Below are 20,979 nucleotides of genomic sequence, written 5' to 3'. Positions count from 1 at the left end.
ATGCTAAATACAGTTGTTCCTGCAGGAATGGTTTCTATTTTGAGATACTCTTTTGAGGTTCAACTCGTGACTCAAATATAATATAAATCTGTACCCCGTAGTTGCTAAATGGTCACTGATTGGTGTTTGTGTCCATTAAGACTTTTTCTCAGGATCACAATATCTACAACATATCACTATTTCAAGCAATTCCACCGACATCCAGAATACTGTTGCCTTCTGTTTGTTTTTTAAGTGGCCCTGTAGTGGCCAAATCGTCATTGTTTGGTGGGTGCGCACGTTGAAACTTTTCTCTGGATCACAATATCTACAACATATCAAGGTTTCAAGCAATTCCACCGAAATCCGGAATAACGATACCTTCTGCTATTTTCAAAAAAGTGGTCCTGTAGTGGCCAAACGGTCAGTGATTGCTGGCTGTGCTTATTGAGACATTTTCTCTGGATCACAACATTTACAACATATCAGTTTCAGTCATTTTGATCGAAATCCACAATATCAGGATATTCGGCTGCTTTTAAAAACGTGGCCCTGCAGTGGTCAAACGATCAGTGATTTGTGGTTATATCCGTTAAGACTTATTCTCAGGATCACAATATCTACAGCATATCACGGTTTTAGTCATTTTTACCGAAATCCAGAATGTCGTTATCATCGGCTGTTTTAAAAAAAGTGGCCCTGTAGTGGCTAAACGGTCAGTGATTTGTGGTTGTGTCCATTGAGACTTTTTCTCAGAAACATCATATCTACAACATATCACGGTTTCAAGCAGTTCCACGAAAATCCGATTTCCGTAAGGATTGTGCGGGGTCCTTTGTCATTTCGAATTGGGCATTGGCCCTATAATCCTTTTCTCGCAAAAACGGCAAAACCGGTATTCCCTATTTTGAAGTCATCTTTGCATGGGCAGAGTTTAGTTTCTTTAAAGTGGCCCTTTTAATCAAGGGGACTCTTTTTTGAAAAGGGGCCCTTTGCCCCCTTCAACCTATTTCCCGAAAGAAACAAAAAATACGTGTCGATTTATTTTCGGTCTTGTATATATGTGCCAAGTTTGAAGAAAATCTGATGAAGAGAAACGGAAAATTATTATTTATATATAAACATTAAAGCTGTCGTTTGGGGGGGGGGGAAGGAAGTCATTTGGGTGAGTGGCGCCGTTGGGAGCCCCCCGTGGCTATTTTTTTTGGGAGAGAAAAAAATAATGCAAGCCGTTCTCACTGTCATGGCACCCAAGCAGGGGGTTCCTCACACCCTTTTTTATGATAGTCACTTTGACCCAGGTGGATGAAACAAAGTTCAGCAGTGTGTCAGAAATATAAACATCTAGAACCGGTTTTCTTTTATATTCATTAAAATAATAACAATACAAATTTCCACTTGTAGAATGCAATAGTTCCGCGTGAGTCGATGAATGCTTTAACATTGTAATTGAATCTGGAACACTATCACAAAATCATTGGTGCATCGTTACTGGTTCTTAGTGCAACAACCCCTAACGTTAGTGGTTCATTAGTGTAGGTGCTACAAGTAAAATGTCATTGGGGTCATGATGAACTTGCCCACACTTCAAGCACTAATGAAAAAAATGTGCCATTCGTTAGTGCATCATTAGTACTTCTAGAAAAAATAATAGTTTGTATGGAATTTGATATTTCTGAAATTGTTCCCCCACACCAAAAATCTTGAATAAATCCCAAAATATGGTAACGCTAACATTAGTGCTCAGTGCGTTTAAGAGAACTAACGATGCACTTACGATTGCCGTTAACCCATGTAACCTATCTATGTCAGTTAGTATGAAATTTGATATTTCTGAAGTCGGACCACCCACCGAAAATCTTGAATATGTCCCACAATAGGGTAATACTAACCTTAGTGCTTAGTGTGTTTTAGTGCACTAATAATGCACTAATGATGTGATAAGTTTGGTGAAAATCTGTCTGCATAAAGACGGGTGGCGAGCAAACTTCATATGAAGAAAGACCCCACCAAAAATCTTCAAAAACTCGTAAACTCTGATAGCACTAACGTTAGTTCTTAGTGTACTAATGTGCACTAACGATGCACTTCCGATGGACGACGTTTGGTGTAATTTAGGAGAGATGAGGGGCCAACATCAGACACGTAAGTTGATGGTTTGCTCATGGTAGATTGCGTAAGTTTAAGGTCAATTTTCTCGAAATACCGGGAGGCCACAATTTTTTAAAAAAGCTGTGCAAAAGTGTACAAAATGCATACATTATTTTTGTTTACTTAAGTCATCGGTATGAAGATTCCGCACTCCAAGTTGATGGTTGAGTTCGAAATTTTAGAGCTAATTTTCTGGAAACACAGGGGTGAACAAAATTATTTGAGTTTAGTTGATTTTGAGTTTAACGTCCTTTCAGCATCGAGGCTATATGAGGCGGGACCTACTGAAGGCGCGTACGCTACCGCTTAGCCACGGAGGAGGTCACAAAATTATTTGAATGCTGTACAAAATTCTACGGGACAGGTACAATCTTATTTGCTTAGTATATGTCTGATATTGACAACCGGCACTCCAAGTTGATGGTTTGCTTATGGCAGAAACCACAACTTTAAGGCCATTTTTTTCGAAATACAGGGATATACAAATTTTTTAAAAGGTGTACAAAAGTGTACAAAATTCGTAGATTATTTTTGTCTACTTAAGTCTTCGATATGAACACTCCGTACTCCAACATGAACGTTGAGTTCGAAACTTTGACGGTAATTTTCTCGAAACACAGAAGTGTACAAAATTATTTTAAAGGTGTACAAAATTGTACGAAATTCGCATATTATTTTTAGCTACCTAAATCTCGAATCTGTTGATTTCGCACTCGAACGTCAAGTTGGAGTGCGGAATTTTGATCGCAAATTTCTGGAAACACATGGGTGTACAAATGTTTTTAAACGATGTACAAAATGTGTACAAAATTATGAACATGTTTAATATGTGATTTGCCGATTCCGGACTCCAAGTTGACGGACCTTTATTAAACGTTTAATAGTGTTTATATATATAATTCGATTATATACGCATATTACGATTATATCACGCATTTCTTTACTTTTAAAGATTTTGCATAAATATTATTCTTACCATGCGAAGCCCAGCATTTCAGCCAAAGGGTATTTATGTAATTGTTTCCTTTCTATTACGCATTCTTGTTTCATTGTTTGAAAAGACATTTAAAATACACTTAAATACATTTAAAAGTTGTTTATTTCTAGGAGTGTTACAAGTCTCTGTAATAAAGTTAACCAAACGTTGGCAATTATTGTTCAAACCTGAATAAACGTAGATAAAACAACTGATATAAGAAAACACCAAATCGGAGGTGTAAGGGAAGGGGCTGGCGCCCCATTTTTTAACCCTTCTTTCCCTGTTAGTAAAATTCGTCAACCTTTGAAAATTGTTGATCAAATTAGATCAAACGATGATCAATGGATTGGCATAAAAAAATTCAATTCTCACATGAAGTGGGGCTAGCGTGTACTTAGCCCCCCGTACTAAAAATAGCTTATATTTATATTAGTAACGATGATGAAACGTTAAAATGTTTTGATCATACCTGATAAAACGATGACCAAACGATTGACATAGGAAAAGATCGAATCGGAGGTGAAGGGGGGCTAGTGTGTAGTTAGCCCCCTACTAAAAATTGCTTAAATTTATGTTGGTAACGCTGATCAAACGCTAAAAATTGTTGATCGTGTCGGATCAAACGATTGACATAAGAAAAGATCGAATCGGAGGTAAAGTGGGGGCTGGTCCCCCATTTTATAACCCTTATATCTCTGTTGGTACAGTTGATCAAACGTTAAAAATTTTTGATCATACCTGATCAAAAGATGATCAAACGAATGGCATCGAAATATTTTGAATCGGAGGTGAAGGGGGGGGCTAGCGTGTAGTTAGCCCCCCTACTAAATATCGCTTATATTTATGTTAATAACTCTGATCAAACGTTAAAAAATGTTAATCATACCTGATCAAACGATGATCAAACGTTTGACATAAGAAAAGATCGAATCGGAGGTGAAGGGGGCCTGGCCCCCCATTTTGGAATCCTTATATCTGTTACTATAGTTGATCAAACGTTGAAAATTATTGATCAAACCTGATCAAACGATGATCAAACGATTGACATCAAAAAATTTCGAATCGGAGGTAAAGGGGGGGGGAGGCTAGCGTGTAGTTAGCCCCCCTACTAAATATCGCTTATATTTTTGTTAGTAAAGCTGATCAAACGTTAAAAATTGTTGATCATACCTGATCAAACGATGATCAAACGATTGACATAAGAAAAAGTCGAATCGGATGTGAAAGGGGGCTGGCCCCCCGTTTTGGTACCCTTATATTTCTTTTACTAAAGTTGATCAAACGTTGAAAATTATTGATCAAACCTGATGAAACGACGGTCAAACGATTGACATCAAAAAATTTCGAATCTGACGTGAAGGGGGGCTAGCGAGTAGTTAGCCCCCCCTACTAAATATCGCTTATATTTATGTTAGTAAAGCTAATCAAACGTTAAAAATTGTTTATCATACCTGATCAAACGATGATCAAACGATTGACAAAAATAATTTTAAATTTAGCTTGAGGGGGGGGGGGCTAACTGCACGCAGGTTTCAAACCAGAAGACTTTTGTTAATTGTAATCAACATATTGGATCCGCCATTTTGAATTTTCTAATTTTGACGTCAGATTTTGAATCAGCTTTCCTGAAACCTCCCTGGGTTCTTCTATATTAAATGATTGTTTTCTGTCTATGCTTCAAAACCTTCCTTTATGTTCAAAGGGTTATCGAGAGACCTTAAACCCGGACCATTGCCGAATTAAAAAAAAAAAAAAAATACGTGTCGATTCCTTTCCGATGTTGTACAAATATGCAAAGTTTCATTCAAATCAGTGAGTTACACTTCCGTAAGTTACCTTGGCCAAAAGAATTATCTTACACAGTGACCAAGACAATTACAAGAATATTTTCTAATTCTATAAGTTATATACAAATGTGGAAGTTGTCTCAGTCATTTTCTAATGTGCAATTTTTGTACTGAGTGCACGTTTCAATGTAATTAAGTTGTTCCTTAAAGTGTCAAATGTGAAATACATTTAAATTCATATGATCAGTACAAGAGCCCGATCAAAAGTCATGTTCATCTATCCGAAAAGCAATTACAAATTACCTTTATTGAACGTCTAAGTACATAGCAAGAAAATGCAAAAATAGCTACGCTTTAAAATTCTCAGCATATCCTATTTATGTTTCTGTATTAACATTTTTCTTTCGAAACAGTTCAGATCTTATGCTTTTCCTTTCTATCGACGAATGTGATATAAAAAGTCTCACTGTCGTGAGAATGTTTCTACGTCATCGTGACACACAAGGTAAAGGAACTGTTTGAATGGGGGGAGAGTATATTGAAAAGGTGGATATATCTTTCTGAGCGTTTATTAACAAATGCAGCGAGCAGTTGTGGTCATAGCAAACTTCGAACTGCCTTTCGCCCGTTTACGAACGAGTTTTTTCTTTCCCAATAGAACTTGTTTTAAATACCCACTTCTACTCCGATAAAGCGAAGTGGAGAGCAAAACATACAGTCTCCCGGTTTAACGTGGTTGCCAGATTTAAGGAGTAGTGTAGGCAGTTCACTTGACGAATATCTGATAATTTAAATATAAACAACTATATAGTTTCTTTCCACATATTTTTACATTCTTGTAGACTTATTTCCCCAAAACTGCGTGTACTTTTCTACCTTGTGCTATTATTTTACACTGTAGATAACTGAAATATTGCAACACTGTAGAGGTCCTCATAACGCCTGCAATTCTGTAGAAGAGTGTTAATAGTGTGTGTGTGTGTAACATTAGATCATTCAGATATGTTATTGGTACCGGTACCAATTATATCTTGCAGGTGATGTTGGCACCAGGATCCAACAAATATAGTACGGCACCATACGCATTTCCCAAGAAACTGCAAGAAATAGCGACATAAGTATTTTCCCACCGCAAATCTGAATAAAATTCATGCATTTTGATCTCACTCTCGTTTTTGTATCTCTTCTAGTTTTTTATGCACATTTGGTTCCAACAAGTCGGTCTCCCAACTCGGAGCTAAGAAGTACGCAAATACGCGTATACGTGTGTGTGTGTGTGTGTGTGTGTGTGTGTGTCTAAATGTTAAATACTTCATTTTTCCTGCCAACCCCGATTTGCCTCTCAGGGAGCAAAATTGGTCGCTAAACTAGGCATAAACACGATGTTCTATGAATGATGAAGGATGGTTCAAGATAGGAAAATTGAAAAGGAAAGAATGAAATTAAAAATAAAATTCGGTATGACTGTACCCTTACATATCCGTACTGAAGTATAAATTTCCCTCTTTTCTTACGATATTTTGCTTCATCGTGTATAGACTCGTCCTCAATACAAGATGAGTTTACCTAAGTAATATACTTCTAGTTTTGTCGAAATCACTGGAAATCATAGTAGAAATACAAAAATTATCATTTTTCTTTGCTCAGCATTTTTTTAAAAGTCTCCAGTCCTGATTCAGTTCAAATTATTATACAATAACAGCATTAGTAAAGTAAGGGATAATATTAGAGGTGCCATAAATAAGCAAAAAGTAATTATTGTGGTGTTGTTATTCAACTTCAGTAAAGTATTGAGCTCAATATTTAATTACAAAAATTAAAAGCTACTATCATTAGTCAAAATCTTCAATTCTGTGGATGACGTCGTATTTGTTACGATGGAGACAGTATATTGTCACTTCAAGCGACCGATCTGTGGATTAACCAGTAGGCTAATGTTCCACAAGGAAATGTTTTGGAATCCCGTCTTTTCTTACTATTGTATATTAACAACAACATTGGTGAAACAAAAGTTGTATCATCACTTGTATGATGAAGCATTACAGTGGTATCATCCAGCTTCCCAGATGTAATTAGATGAATGTATTAAAATATTAAAATGACGGCCCAAGTAACATTCTAGTTGGTGCTGAGAAAATAGCTTGAGAATCAATCCAAATACTGTAAAACAAATATTGGATCAAAAGATCCATTATATTTCAGTCAAAAATTTTCTTGTAGGCCTTAAATGTGGAGAACTACATATGTAGCCAAACCCAAACTATCACTTAACTCAGTATGATGTGCTTATTCCATTAAAAAAAAAAAAAAAAATACAAAAACTCAATTTAGGAGCCGTTCCAATATTTCGAGGCCCCTAATCCAAAAACTAATTATTGGCCAAGACCGGAATCTTTTGATCCATTTTTTGTTTTTGTTTTTGTTTTTTGATCATGCTTAAAATTCTTATTTTCTGACAGTAAGTTCGAGATCAGTACTAAAGAACATCGACGAAACGTTATTACCAAATATAGTTTTAGATGGTACTGTAATTCCATTGTGTGAGACGATTAATAATTCAGAAATAGTTATTAACAAAAATATTTGCCGGCCATATTACGAAAAAACTACAGGAAGACTTCAATCTTACATTCACTACAAACTTAAAAGAATGCTTTCATGGGACACACAAATTACGCTAATGTACTCATTAGTACTGTGTACTATAGTAGTACAGTGAACCAAAATCTTACTGAAGAATTTGGGATTCGATTACAGCGAGTCCAAGAATTTACATACGATTTACATTTATTCTGAAGTCATATAATCATATAGAAAATTAAAGTGGATTAGTTCGTAAACGTTTCGTTCCTACCAAAGCTTAACTGTGTGTTATACCTACATAGTTTTGAAGGTGGGTCAACTATCTAGTGAGGTGGGTGAAGGTGGGTGAGTATTTCTATCATCCATTTCATTCACTTCGTGCAGACACTTCTCACGAGTCATTTAACTTTAAAAATTCCACCTCCATAAAATTAAACTTTATTCCAAATATTTTACGGTTGACACTGTACAGTTATTTAATTCAATTTTTTACATAATAAAAACTCGTCAGCTATTACTCTCTTTAAAGAAAACTAAATCAACGTTTCCTAGATCCATATTGCCAGTAGTTAGTACCACCTAAGTTACACCCTCCTACAGTTTCTTCTCTATTTTCAAATTCTTTTCAATGGTCTTTCTATGTGTTGTATGTATTTTGTCGTTACGCTTGTCTTTTGTGTATGTTGTTACATCTTTCTGTTGTATCTGCAATTCTTACATGAATGGAATATAAAGTAGAATGCCTTAACTTCGTTATTTAATGTAATAGGAAATTAATAAATACTAATTACATAGTAACTTATTAAAATGCTCGTTTCTTTTAGGAAAAGATACATTGTTATATGCTGACAACCGTAGAGTTTTTAAGCGTTTCAAAACAATAATGACTGCAATGGACTTCAGCAAGATATGAATACATGTAAATGCTAGCAAATATGAAATCGTTAGTTTAACAAAATCCAAGAACCCAATGCAATTTCATATAAGATTATACAGTTAACGAAACTGATGTACACTCATGTCCAAAATTATTGTCGCATGTCTATAAATATGTTGTTGTAAAAATATAATTGATAATGAATTCGCCCGTTATTTCTTATAATGTTAGTATGTATATAATCGGCAAAGACATGCATGTGATAAATTTCATGTCAAAAGAGCAGTAAATAAGAACAATAAAACGAAAATAAAACTTTTTTGTCCATTTAGCAACATTTTGTTTTACTCCATCTAATTTTCGTGTTTATAATTCTTTTCTTATGAACTTTACCACAAATATACATTTCCCGATTATAAACATAGTATCAGTATTAAAAATACCCTGCAAAATTATTATTGAATTATATTTTTACAAGTAAAACAGTTATAGATATGCGACAATCATTTTGTACATGAGTGTACCTGTTGTAGGTAGACTAAATGACGTAAGTTTATTATACGATACGAAATTTATATTTGAAATCCACATAGAAAGATAATAAATGAATCAAACAGAAATCTTGGGTTCATTCTAAGAATTAGTAGAGAGTTTAATAAACTAGCCAGTCTTCAAAAAGTGTATCAAACCTATGCTATCTTCAAACTTGTATATCAAGCCCAGTCACAAAACTAAATCCCTAAAAGATAAAAATAAATAAATAAAAACTCCAGTCCAAATTTCTGAGTTTGTTTTATTTACAAGCGAACAAACGTTACTTTTCTAGAACTGAGAACTGTTATTCACTGAATACGAATTTCGAAACTAAAAGTCATAGATATACTAGAATAACATTATATGACATGATATCCTTGTATTAAATACTAAAGAATAAACTAAACTCCAACGAACTGCGTTCTAGATTTCAAATAAATGCACCAAATAGAAAAAAAATATACATTGAAAACTGTACTTTTTTATTACTATACAAAAGCACGGACCGTCATGCAAGATGAATGCAAGCTACCAGTGAAAATGATAAGTGATATAGCTATGTATGCTGATTATCTCTCAAAATTCGAATGTGAAATTATGAAAATAGTACATCATAAAAGATGTGCACTGTAACATGATGTGTTCCATTCCAATAAATTAATAAATAGAAAAGGAAACATAGGGCAGCAACAAACCGATAATTCAATTACATGACGCATGTCCTGCATTTACACAAGGGAAAAAAAACTGAAATTGGGGATTGAAATTCATACTAGAAACCTCATTTAATCTGTACCCAGTGGTTGACGGTATTCAAACACACATTACTTCATTTAACCGCACATTAGTGGTTTATAATTAGGTGCTTCATTTGTTTGATTTATTCCTACAATGTGATTATTTCTTCTGAATCCTGTATCTTCATAATTATTTCAGTTTAGTATAGTGTAATAAGTTTTAATTCTCTGTCTGTCCCAATCCATGTAGCACACACAGCGTCAATAAATTTTTCAGGGAGCTGATGAGGTTGAAATAATTCATTTCGGATTATTATTCATGCAGTAAGCTAATTGTCTGAAAAAAAAGAAATAGAAATGTAGTACTTAAAGTATGTATTAGTACTACAATCAAATTAATTCTCCGTGTTGCTCTAGTGGCTAACGCACACACCTTGGTATACGTGGTTCCGAGTTTTGTTCCTGGTGGGAGAGCTTTCAACTCATTACGATAATTCGGTTTGCAACGCAACTTAAACTGCAGGTCCAGATGTCATATAGTCTTGGTTCTGAAAAAACGAGGCTAAACTTCAATTAGCAACAAGTACAATCAACTGCACTTGTAATTCTGTCTAGTAGCTGAACCTACGATCTTTACACGGCGCATCATTCACACATGATCATGAATCTCCTTGTCATTCCTTACAATATCTGTACATGTTCCTTTAGAAACACAAGTGAAAGACGTTTTGATAAAAAAAAAAAAAAATCGGCAAGCGGTATCATAAAGGGGATGTTTTCTTGAATATATTTTTTTCAATATTTCGAACACTTGCGGTTGGAGTTTCTAATTCATGTATGATCAGTGTTTTCTTTGTTCTTGCATTCAGTATGTAATAAGCAAACATATTACACACACAATTAATTATGTCAGTGATCTATGGTGTTCATTGGGCAAAACACTCCAAACAATAAAGATTCATGTTAGACTGGAGAAACGGTTATCCTTCGTTTCTCATTATCATTTCGCCATGAAACAAAGGTGGAAGAAATATACTAACCGCGTATACATCCAACCTGTATGTGATGTTGGAATGTATATCTCATAGGATATGTTGCTTTACTTTTTGAAGTTTCAATACTTCCAGAGTGTACCTATAAAAATGTAATAAAGAAGTAATGGTCATTTTTAAAATAAAAATATTCGACTAGAACTGTACAATATACACAAAGTTTACAATCGATCAGTAAAAAAGACATCTGTCTAGAGCGTGTGCTCTCCGAGATATCACTGTCAACAGAATTGGACACAAACATATAAACGTCCACGAACATATAAACGTCCAAAAATATATAAACTTTTCTTGACCACAAACATAAAAACCTAGCGTTTTAATACATAGATGCTTTCTGAGAATCAACACTAATACACGTTTCAAATTAAAAATAACAAAAAATAAAAATAAAGAAAAGAGAGAAAAATGTAAGAAAGAAAACTTACACGTCGCGGTGTGTTGTGTATCGCTCAAACATTTACTTGAATTCACAATTAAAAACAATTTAGAGAGTGCCAGGTCCAGAATGTGTTCTTGGAAGTGAGAACGATTCTCGGAGACAATTACAAAATAATTTCGTTCCGTGTTCACGAACATTTAGCCGGAAACGAACTGTTTTAGATTTCTTGTTGTTTTTTTTTAAGGCCCATTTTTCTTTTCTTTTCTTTCTTTTAATTTTCGAGTTTAACGGTACTCCAAGACATTCGGATCAAACAGAACTCGTACGATACTCGTAGTAAGTTATGATCGATCTTTGAATATTATTTGCAATAAAAAGAACACGTGGAAAGCATTGAGCTGTGAGAGAAACTTCGTCCAATTCGCTAGTTGTGGAGTTCTCGGAAGTTGTAAAGTTGTGTCACCGTCTGTTGTATTAATGAGTTACCGTACTTCCTTTTGCTTTGAAAGTGGTAGTTAATTTTAATCAATCCTATCGTCAACATCTGTGTCCAAAATGTAAAATTGTTAAGCAAATAATGAGTTGAAGGAGAGAAAAGTTCCATGAGCAAAATGGTGCACTTTATTCATTCAACAGGTCACTAGAACACTGCGCAAGTCTGGAATTGTTAGTAAAAACGATAAGAAGAGTTGAAAAAAAAAGCAAATGAGAATCGATAAATCCAAACCGGCAGTTGAAGCTCATAGTACGGTACAGTACATTTGGTTGAGTTCGAGACGGGTGGCGGGCGGTGTTCCCCTCTTTTCTCTTAAAGTCACGCACATGTCTTGTACTTACCGTGTTGTTTGCGCTTGCGCCCATTCAACACGTATTGGTTAGTTAGACTTTCTCTCATTCCGTGTCTCTCCGCGACTCCCTCGAACGCAAGACAGTTAGTTAGTCGTGAGATATTTAGTAGCTTTTACATATTTTCCAGTGCGAAGACCCCCCCCCCCTTTTTTTAATGGTCGGAGATAAAAAGAAAATTCGAGTCAAAATCCCGTATCATATACCGGGACAAGAAAAATACAGATTTTCTTTGTTTCAGTGGATACTGGCTTTGTCAACAGCTTTCAATTAGTTCAAAGTGGAAAAGAAAGAAAGAAAGAAAAATAATGAGTAGTTAGTTTTAAGTGTTACTGAAAATTTAGAGTGAACAAAGAAGAAACAGAGAATACGTGGTTTCGAAAACTTGTGAATACTCTGCTGGCATCGTGAGAAGCTTTCGTGTTGATTGAGAACATCAAAGAAGAGAGGAAACAGAAGTTACATTGTGGCATTTCCGTTTCGATGTGTTCTTGATTAAACCTTTTGGCACGCGGCAACAAAAAGCTAAAGGATCATAAAGAAAGAAAGAAGAAACGACATTGTTTTGCTGAAGAGTTACAAACGCTGTTCAATTAGATTCTTTCGTGTGATTGTTGGCTTGATAGCAGAACAATGATCTGTTGTTTACTTTCGCGTTTTATGAGTAGACTTTCCAAACACTTCAAAAAAACTTAATTATGATAAGTTTTCTCCATTGATAAGTGTCAGGAGCCTCTTAAAGAGACTGCTGATTTGATTAGATCTTCTTCTCTCTCTGTGTGTGTGTGTGTGAGTGCACATATGTAAGAGCCCTATAAAAAAAATTGACGAGCGCTTAACTTTCGAGAACCAAGTGACATGACGATCCAAAATGGTATTCTCGGCTATTGGCCATCCGTGCGGCAGCAACGAAGGTATCCTTGGGTCAGAGTTCATAGTCAAGCTGACCAATCATTGCTAATCCAACGCTGTCACGGGCGCACCAAGACTAACGAAGGGTTCGAAACTTGTCCGCAACTTCAGTCGAAGTTGGTGAAGTTCGTAGCAGATAGGTCTGCTGCGGAAGTTTGAGACCAAGAAGAGAAACTAGTAATAGTGACAAAAGTATTCTATCTTTTTTCTTTCCTCCATCAGGTTTATTGGCGAACATTTGCAAAGTTCTGTCCTTTCCCACCTGTTTAACTTCTCTTGTATCCCACCCCCTTTTCGATAGTTCTGTACAACCGTTTGCCATTAACAACAGCCGTTTCTAAGCAACGTTTTCTGTTGCCACGGGTAACGTAAAGTTGTGGCAAAGACGCAGCACGACGACGGTGTTGTTTCGGTGCACGAAGTGTGTTTGTGGTGAGGCAGAGGCGGAGGACCATCACTCAAGCAGAGTGGGGACTGGAGGGTCGCGGGTTCGACCCCGGGACGAACCCGGAGGCGATGCTACGCCATCACCTGGTGGCCGCATGGGCAAAATAGGAATGGGGCAAAGCATGTGTCTGCAAAGAAGTAAGTATAGTAATGTGATTTTTTTTTAAAAGGTTGAAAATGCAATAGTGGTTTTGATTTCTTCAAAAAGAAAGAATGAAATTTAAGTAATGTTATATGTATGACTTCTAATAACTATAATGCAGTAATATGTGTGCATCATATTTAACTAAAACTTCATGACTTACGCGCTGTTGATGCAAAGTGTGCGGAGATTTAAATCTCACTGGAAATTACACTCCTCATAATACGAACCTGATTTGTGGTTTTAACTCAGCTTTAATTGTAGGTATAGTCATCTGTAGTTTCAATGTTATAAGGACATAGAATAAATTTTCCTCTTTTCAGAATACTTGCAGTTTCTAGTAATAACAAACGAACTTGAGTAATTTCATAAACTACAAATCGAATGTTAAATTTCCGAAACGACATGCAGTGATTGAAATATCCTTGGTTTTCTCAATCTTATTGGGGCAGCAGCGGTATGGTACCTTAACAATTTCCTTATATATTTTTCAACTAGCTAGTTCTCGGAAGTTTTTCGTCAAATAATAATAATAATAATAATAATAATAATAATAATAATAATAATAATAATAATAATAATAATAATCGCAGATGCTTATTAATATACATAGATTTGAAATCTTTCAGTGTAACGTCCCATCCATCACAAACTTACGTGGTTGGGGATCAAACTAAGAACCCCACGCATCAGAGGTAAGCGTTCAACCACTGAGCCACGTGCTCCCCTCTAAATAGATTTGACGAATTATGCACCAATATCGTTTCAAATCTAAACTCTTATCGTTAGAATTCACCAAGCAATAGTGCTATCACTATCATTTCTGGCTGGTAGGCCGTAATTTGCAACCCGTTTTGCCATAATTAGCAATACAATAAGTGATAATCTTAAGTCATGTTTCTTATTGGAAAATATTTGACAGATATGTTTTATTCTAGTTATTACTGTTTAATATGTCATTAGACAGATCTTTGGAATTCATACGTACACATGGTTTGTAGGAGCGTCCTTAATTTGAGTAAATAAATCTAATATATATAAACATGAAATTGATCTTACGGGTGATCGACTCATGGGAAAACGGCTATACCATTTGAAATGTATTTTGGAGTAAAGTTATCACCTACCTCGAACTGAGTTTCATCATATCAATTTCATTAAAATATGTATTCTAAAAATGCGAGCGAGAGGCCGTGATTTATTTGACTAATGGAGTATCTGAGGAACTCTTCAAGCTAGAAACATGAAAAAAATTAAATGAAAATTAAATGAAATCTTTGAGTTTTACGTCCCACGGTTATGCCGGCTACGCTAAAGGAGACGGTAATGATTAGAAATGAATGATACGGTGGAATGAAGAAAATGGAAGGAAACGGGAGAATCCCGAGGAAACTCACGCACACGGTGTTTGTCCACCACAAAGTTTACTTGGCGCGAGCTGGGATCGAACCAGGGATCCGATGCACCAGAGGTGAACGCTCTACCACTGAGCCACCGCGGCCCATTTAGAAACATTAAAGTCGGTATTTAAACGAAGTCGAAGCAAAAGTGTCCCAACGGTTTTGACATTTACCTTTTTAAGAGTGGGGGGGGGGGGAGAAGAGAAGCATTTCTATACTTTTTGTGCTGCATTGAAAACTAAGTTGTCTGTTGTTTCTGATCACATCACTTGAAAATGACTGAACAGTTTTGGAGCATAGTTACGTATTTTCTCCTCTTTGCAATTTCTTTTCTTCACACGTATCCGAAATTTGCTATTCACTTTCCAACCCAGATTTGCGACAATGACACTTATTACTTTTGACGGTATTCGTGCCGGCCAAAACATGTATGGCGCAACGTGGGTTGCCTATTTTCCAGACGAAAGTACAGTGTTCTAACTTTGTTTTTTCTTTCTTTCTTTCTTTCTTCTCATTGTAAACAAAGTTGCACTACAGGTATCAAACCATAGCCAAATTATATTATAGGTGGATTGGTGCTGATTCTATGGTGGTCACTCAAAGCAAAGAGATTTGAAGTCAAATATTTTCGACGCGCTTATCTCTAAAAATTTGAAGAACGAAATACATTATTTCTTGTTTTCTGTAAGACCCTTTGAGCAAAGTATATTCAAATTTTGTTTCATCATCATAACTTACATGGTTTCCGAGATATAAACATTTTTTTGACCTTCGAATTTTCAACAATAACTTCAAAATTCGAAGGAATTTGAATCTGATTTTCTGGACAAAGTTGTCGTTGGGTTTGAGACACCTTTGGTATGTCAAAGCAATCCGTTTAAGACATTTCTCAACCCCCTTATCTGGCTATACTCTTTTACTAATCATTAGTGCATGACTATTAGAAAACAATTTAATGAAATATAAAACTTTACTTATACGCAGATAACTTTTCAGTATTGAAGGTAAAAGAATCAACCTATCACAGAGGTATAAGATTTAAAAAAAAAAAACTGCTTTTTTAATTTTTAAAAAAAACTTTTTTCCGTCAGCTTTCTCGATCGTTTTGAATTTAATGAAGAAATAACAATTGTTATAGTCTTTTCTCATCATAACACAGAATGACATTTATTTACTCTATTCTGAAGAAAAAACGCAAAAAAAGAAAAGAAAAGAAAAGAAAATCGTTCATCACTCGACAGGAGAGAAAAAAGCCAAATCAACGTACAAGTGTTTTTTTTTTTTTTTAACTTCCAATAAATTGTTTGTAGAGCCATAAATAGTAATTTCAACGGCAAAAGTGTTGTAGTAAATACTTTAATAGTGTTAGATTTCGTGGAATGTATTATCGTTTACAATCTATGGATGAACTAAAATTTCAGTTAATAACGTTTTCGGAGCTGAAGAAGAATTTTGTGAAGGAGATTATACGGAAGAAATCATTAAAATTCGAGAGAGAGGTGGTCCCAGAGTTCGTATTTCAAACATATTGGCGCGATATAACAGTACGAAAAGAAGTTAATCCATTAAACATCACACCCGAAATTCCCATTAATAGCTTTAATTTTATACAATAAACCTCAAATATTCTGTTAGAACAGGGTTGCCATAATTTTTTGATCCAAAATACGGACAAGCCTTAAAATGACGACCCATCAAAGATACGGTACCCAAATACAGAATAAATATTTTGAAATTTCTTATCCAACAATCACCTTTCTAAGTTATCACGCAATTGTTTACTGTAATACTTAAAACACTATTGGAAACTAACATGTTTTATATTTTTTCATTAACGCAAATATAATAAATCATGCCATTAGATTACGTATATTAAATTTAACCAAAAGAACCCTGGAATGGAAAAAATGAGACATTTTTGAAAAAAATAAATTACTTTATTAACAGTAACTAAAATATAAGTAATATGATGAAAACAATGCTTTTACATTAATTTAGAACTTCGGTGTGTGCCTTTATCACACCAGAAGTACCAAATTAAAAAAAAAAAAAAACTAACCAACTTTGTATCAAAATTCAAAAACGAAAACCATTATATGATAATAGATATTTATACAGTAGGTCCAGTGTATTTTTTCGAAATAACTTCTTATTATTGCATAGATTAGTATTGTTTATGGGCGTGAAGAAAAAGAACAGTCACTATTTATAGGGGAAAAAATGATAGACAAAATAAAAAGAAAGAATTAAAAGGATCAACACGAGCTGTTGGAGCAGGTATACTATGGAGAACAGCAGATGGGCAACAGCGAATAGAAAGTGTAAGTGACAAACACCTAATTGAAAGTTTCATAACAAGTGCGCAAAAAGAGAAAGTGACTACACTAATTAAAAATTTACTTTTTAGAACCAATTAAAAGTTTACATTTTGTAAAGAAGAGGGGGCGTGTCTTGCATTCAGATTGTATATAAGTTGTCAAAATGGGATATTTCTCTCATAATGTGTCTGAGGAAGGCTATATTTCATAGCCGAAACTGTGACACAAATATATAATCTTAAAATATATACACTGCTTTGGTCAGTTGAAGTTTTAATAGCAAGCTTGAATTTTCCAAAGCTGCAATGAATAATTTATACATTCCAACAACACATAATTGTATACAGGGGTTGCATACACCCCAGGCGTTTGTTTCATGGCCAAATGATAATGAAAAACGAAGGATAACCATTTCTCCACTCTAACAGTAAGTTGAATCTTTATTGTTTGGGTGTTTGCCCAATGAATACCATATATATCACTCACATTGTAATTAATTGTGTGTGTGTAATGTATTTGCTTATTACATACTGCATGCAAGAAGAAAGAAAACACGGATCATACATGAACTAAAAACTCCAACAGGAAGTAGGCTCAAATCTTACAAACGGTGCGAGATATTGAAAAACTAATCAAAACATCTGCCCTTTATGTGGTACCCCTTGCCGCTTTTATCAAGAGGTCTTTCACTTGTGTCTGTAAAGGGACATGTACAGATGTTGTGAGGAATGACAAGGAGATTCATAGTCATATGTGAATGATGGGCTGTGTAGAGAGCGCGGATTCATCTAGTATACTCAAATTTCTTTAGGTAATTGTATCAAAATATTTTTGTTCGTCTTTTTTGCTATCCAGAGTATTTACGACATGCTAACCACACATCGCCAATGTAGAGGAGCTATGATTCGGTCACACTTTCGTAAGCCTTAACGCCAAGAGTTAAGTTTTGTAAAAGTACAGTTGAAGCATTTGCAATACGTTTTGTATACATCATTAATACATGCCTGAACCGGTTGTGTGCTCTTATAATCGAGCTTTCTTAGAGGCGAAATAATGTGGTGGGACACGTATGAGCACTTGCATACCGCACCGAATTAAAGCCCAGTCGTTTTTCAGAACCCGCATTAATGGCGAATCTTGTTCATTATTGTGAAAAAACTCAAAACACAAGAACCAATAATATATGTGGAGTGTACCACGGCGGACGGGAGAGGGTAACTACGTGATGAAAAAAAACAGGTAGTCAACCCTCCTCCGTTCGCCGTGGTACCCCCCAAATACATAAAATGCATATCAGTCAAAAGCTTTGTCCTTCAGGAACACATTATTACCAAAATTATCTTCCTAGCTTAATTAGGGGCTGAGTTATTGAGGTTTAAATTGAGTCACATTAAGGGGCGACCAGAGTGTGACTATTTCACAGCATCAGACGGCTCAACGGTCGTAACTCTGTAACGATGTATTTCCTGACATTTGCTTGTCTACTCATAAGGAATCCACCCCTGAAATTTTGCCGTACCTTTTGTTACACCCTATATATATATATATAATACATACTACGGAAGCGCAGAAGACTATTGTTATCTGAATGATTGAATATGATACAAAATGTAAAATATTTATGGCTAGCAAAGTGGTTTTAATAACACAATAATAATATCGTTAATTAAGAATTTCTTAATAATTACTCGAATTTAAGACGTCCTTGAATCTAAGCCGCACCCCGACTGCGCTGGGTTAAATTAAAGAAAAATAGTAATATGTTCCGTTTTTACTATTACTAAAGCGCTCTTTGATATAGGGGGGCCGCGGTGGCTCAGTGGTAGAGCGTTCACCTCTGGTGCTTGGAGTCCTGGGTTCAAACCCTGCTCCCGCCAAGTGAACTTTGTGGTGGACAAACACCGTGTGCATGGGTTTTCTCGGGTTTCTCCCGTTTCCTCCCACTTTCTTCATTCCACCATTTCGTTCATCTCTCATCATTACCGTCTCCTTTAGCCTAACCGGCATAACCGTGGGACATAAAACTCAAAAATTTCATTTCATTTCATTCTTTTCTTTGATATAGGTAATTTTCGGGGATTTTTATATATCTCTCTCCCCTCCCCATGTTGCGGGGTACGGCATGATAAAAATTACCCCAGGCCCGAATGTCATGTATGTTGAAAATTTGATTGAGATCTGTTGGGCGGTTCAAGAGTTGTTATATTTATTTTTATATATTAATTTTTCCTCTCCCTCCCCTAGTTCTACCGTCAAAATGAAAATATTAAAAAAAAAAACTTTCCATGCTCGAACGTCATCTATGTTCAAAATTTGATCGAGATCGGTCAGGTGGTTCAAGAGTTATTAAGTTTTATTTATTTTTATATACCCCTCCCCTTCCTTCCTCCCAGAGATGGAGTGGGTCAAGTTTTTCTGAGTGGGTCAGTGGGTCGTGGGTCAACAGCATGTGACCCACTGTGACCCACCACCCACCATGACCCACTGTGACCCACCACCCACCATGACCCACTGTGACCCACCACCCACCGTGACCCACTGTGACCCACCACCCACCATGACCCACTGTGACCCACTGCGACCCACCACCGACCTGACCCACTGCGACCCACCGACTCAGTATGATCTATCGACCCTCTCTGCTCACTGCATTGTAGAGAGTATCTTCTGAAGACTGGTAAATTTGTCACCGTTTTACTTTCAAGACCTTCATTTCCCTTTCTTTTCCACTTGTTTCTGTCTACTTACCTGAGGTGAGTATATCTAACTATTTGAAAAAAGAACTTCAGGCACTTTTGGATATGGATATTTTTAATAGTAATAATAGCAATAGGACTTACACTACAACTTGGCTTTCGAGACCTGTGGGTTTTTAGAGCTAACTACTGGAAAAAATACATTTTTGAATCACTGTAATATATGAATTATTTATAAAAAATTGAAAGTAACTATGTGAGCCTGATCATCACGGTCAAATTGCAAAGTCAAATGAAATTACTTTTGGTGTATAGTTAGGCCTTAATCCAAACTGGGATGTTATATTGCTTTCATTATAATGCATAATATCCTAAGGAGGTAGTGAGGATCCGAATTTTTGCGAAAAAAAAATGAGTATCTCGCAAGCCGTTAAACTTACGGAGCTGAAATTCAGTGTATTAACTCTTATTGAAAGTAAACAGAATGTGTCCTAGCATTTTTTAAAATTCTCCTTTATGTGGGGGGAGGGGGGGAGCACTTTCTATATATGGAAAATTGGTAGTGAGTTGGTTTGTAAAAATGATCGAAAACGATCGATGTTATTTAAAAAAAAATCAAACAAAAAATACACTGCTTGGCTCCATATATCGATTGCTTTCTGCTATAATAATTGCTGAAGCTTATTTTTGTTATATGGAGCGCTCACAGCACAGGGCAATCAACCCATAAAGTTGTTTGAAAAATAGGCATAAAATTTGTACTGTAAGCTTAATTACACGGAAATTTTAAGTTTGGATTGTACGCATAATTGTATGGAAAATTTTACACTTTTTTCCCTTTACATTGGTCTACTTACTTTGATTTGCAACTTTGAAATTTCATCCTTTTTTCCACTGAAAAGTATTGATAATTCAACAAGGAAATAATTTTACTATGGTAATTTAATTGAAATTCATCATAATTTGGCACATGGCAAACAGCAGTGTGGTAATTGAAGTTTAAGAAGGAGGGAAATTCCCATTCACCTCTGAATACTTTCCAGAAACCTCGTTCGCTTTCGCTTTCTAGACGGGGGAGGGATCTTGGTAATGGTATCAAACATTCATGTGTAATTACAAACATTAAATTTATAAACAAATAAGAAATCATCAGTTTA

At 35.5% G+C, this 20,979-nt stretch overlaps 1 protein-coding gene across 6 annotated transcripts in view; it reads left to right on the top strand.

Annotated features, from left to right (window-relative positions):
* The window catches only part of Pde11 (Phosphodiesterase 11), a 959,005-nt gene that overhangs the window by 596,012 nt on the left and 342,014 nt on the right, over positions 1–20,979 (top strand). Inside the window, exon 1 of one of the 6 annotated variants that reach the window (XM_081759671.1) lies at positions 12,062–13,404. The exons of the other annotated variants lie outside the window; for them this stretch is intronic. Within the exon in view, the coding sequence (XP_081615797.1) occupies positions 13,362–13,404 (43 nt within the window). The 5' untranslated portion in view covers positions 12,062–13,361. Of the gene's footprint in view, positions 1–12,061; positions 13,405–20,979 lie in introns of those variants that run through there. 6 annotated transcript variants of the gene reach the window in all.

The sequence above is a fragment of the Thermobia domestica genome, chromosome 5 (assembly GCF_964235325.1).
Source record: "Thermobia domestica chromosome 5, izTheDome1.hap1.1, whole genome shotgun sequence".
Classification (NCBI taxonomy): Eukaryota; Metazoa; Arthropoda; class Insecta; order Zygentoma; family Lepismatidae; genus Thermobia; species Thermobia domestica.
The sequence above is the reverse complement of the archived record's forward strand: the minus strand, read 5'-3'. Positions and strand labels throughout refer to the sequence as shown.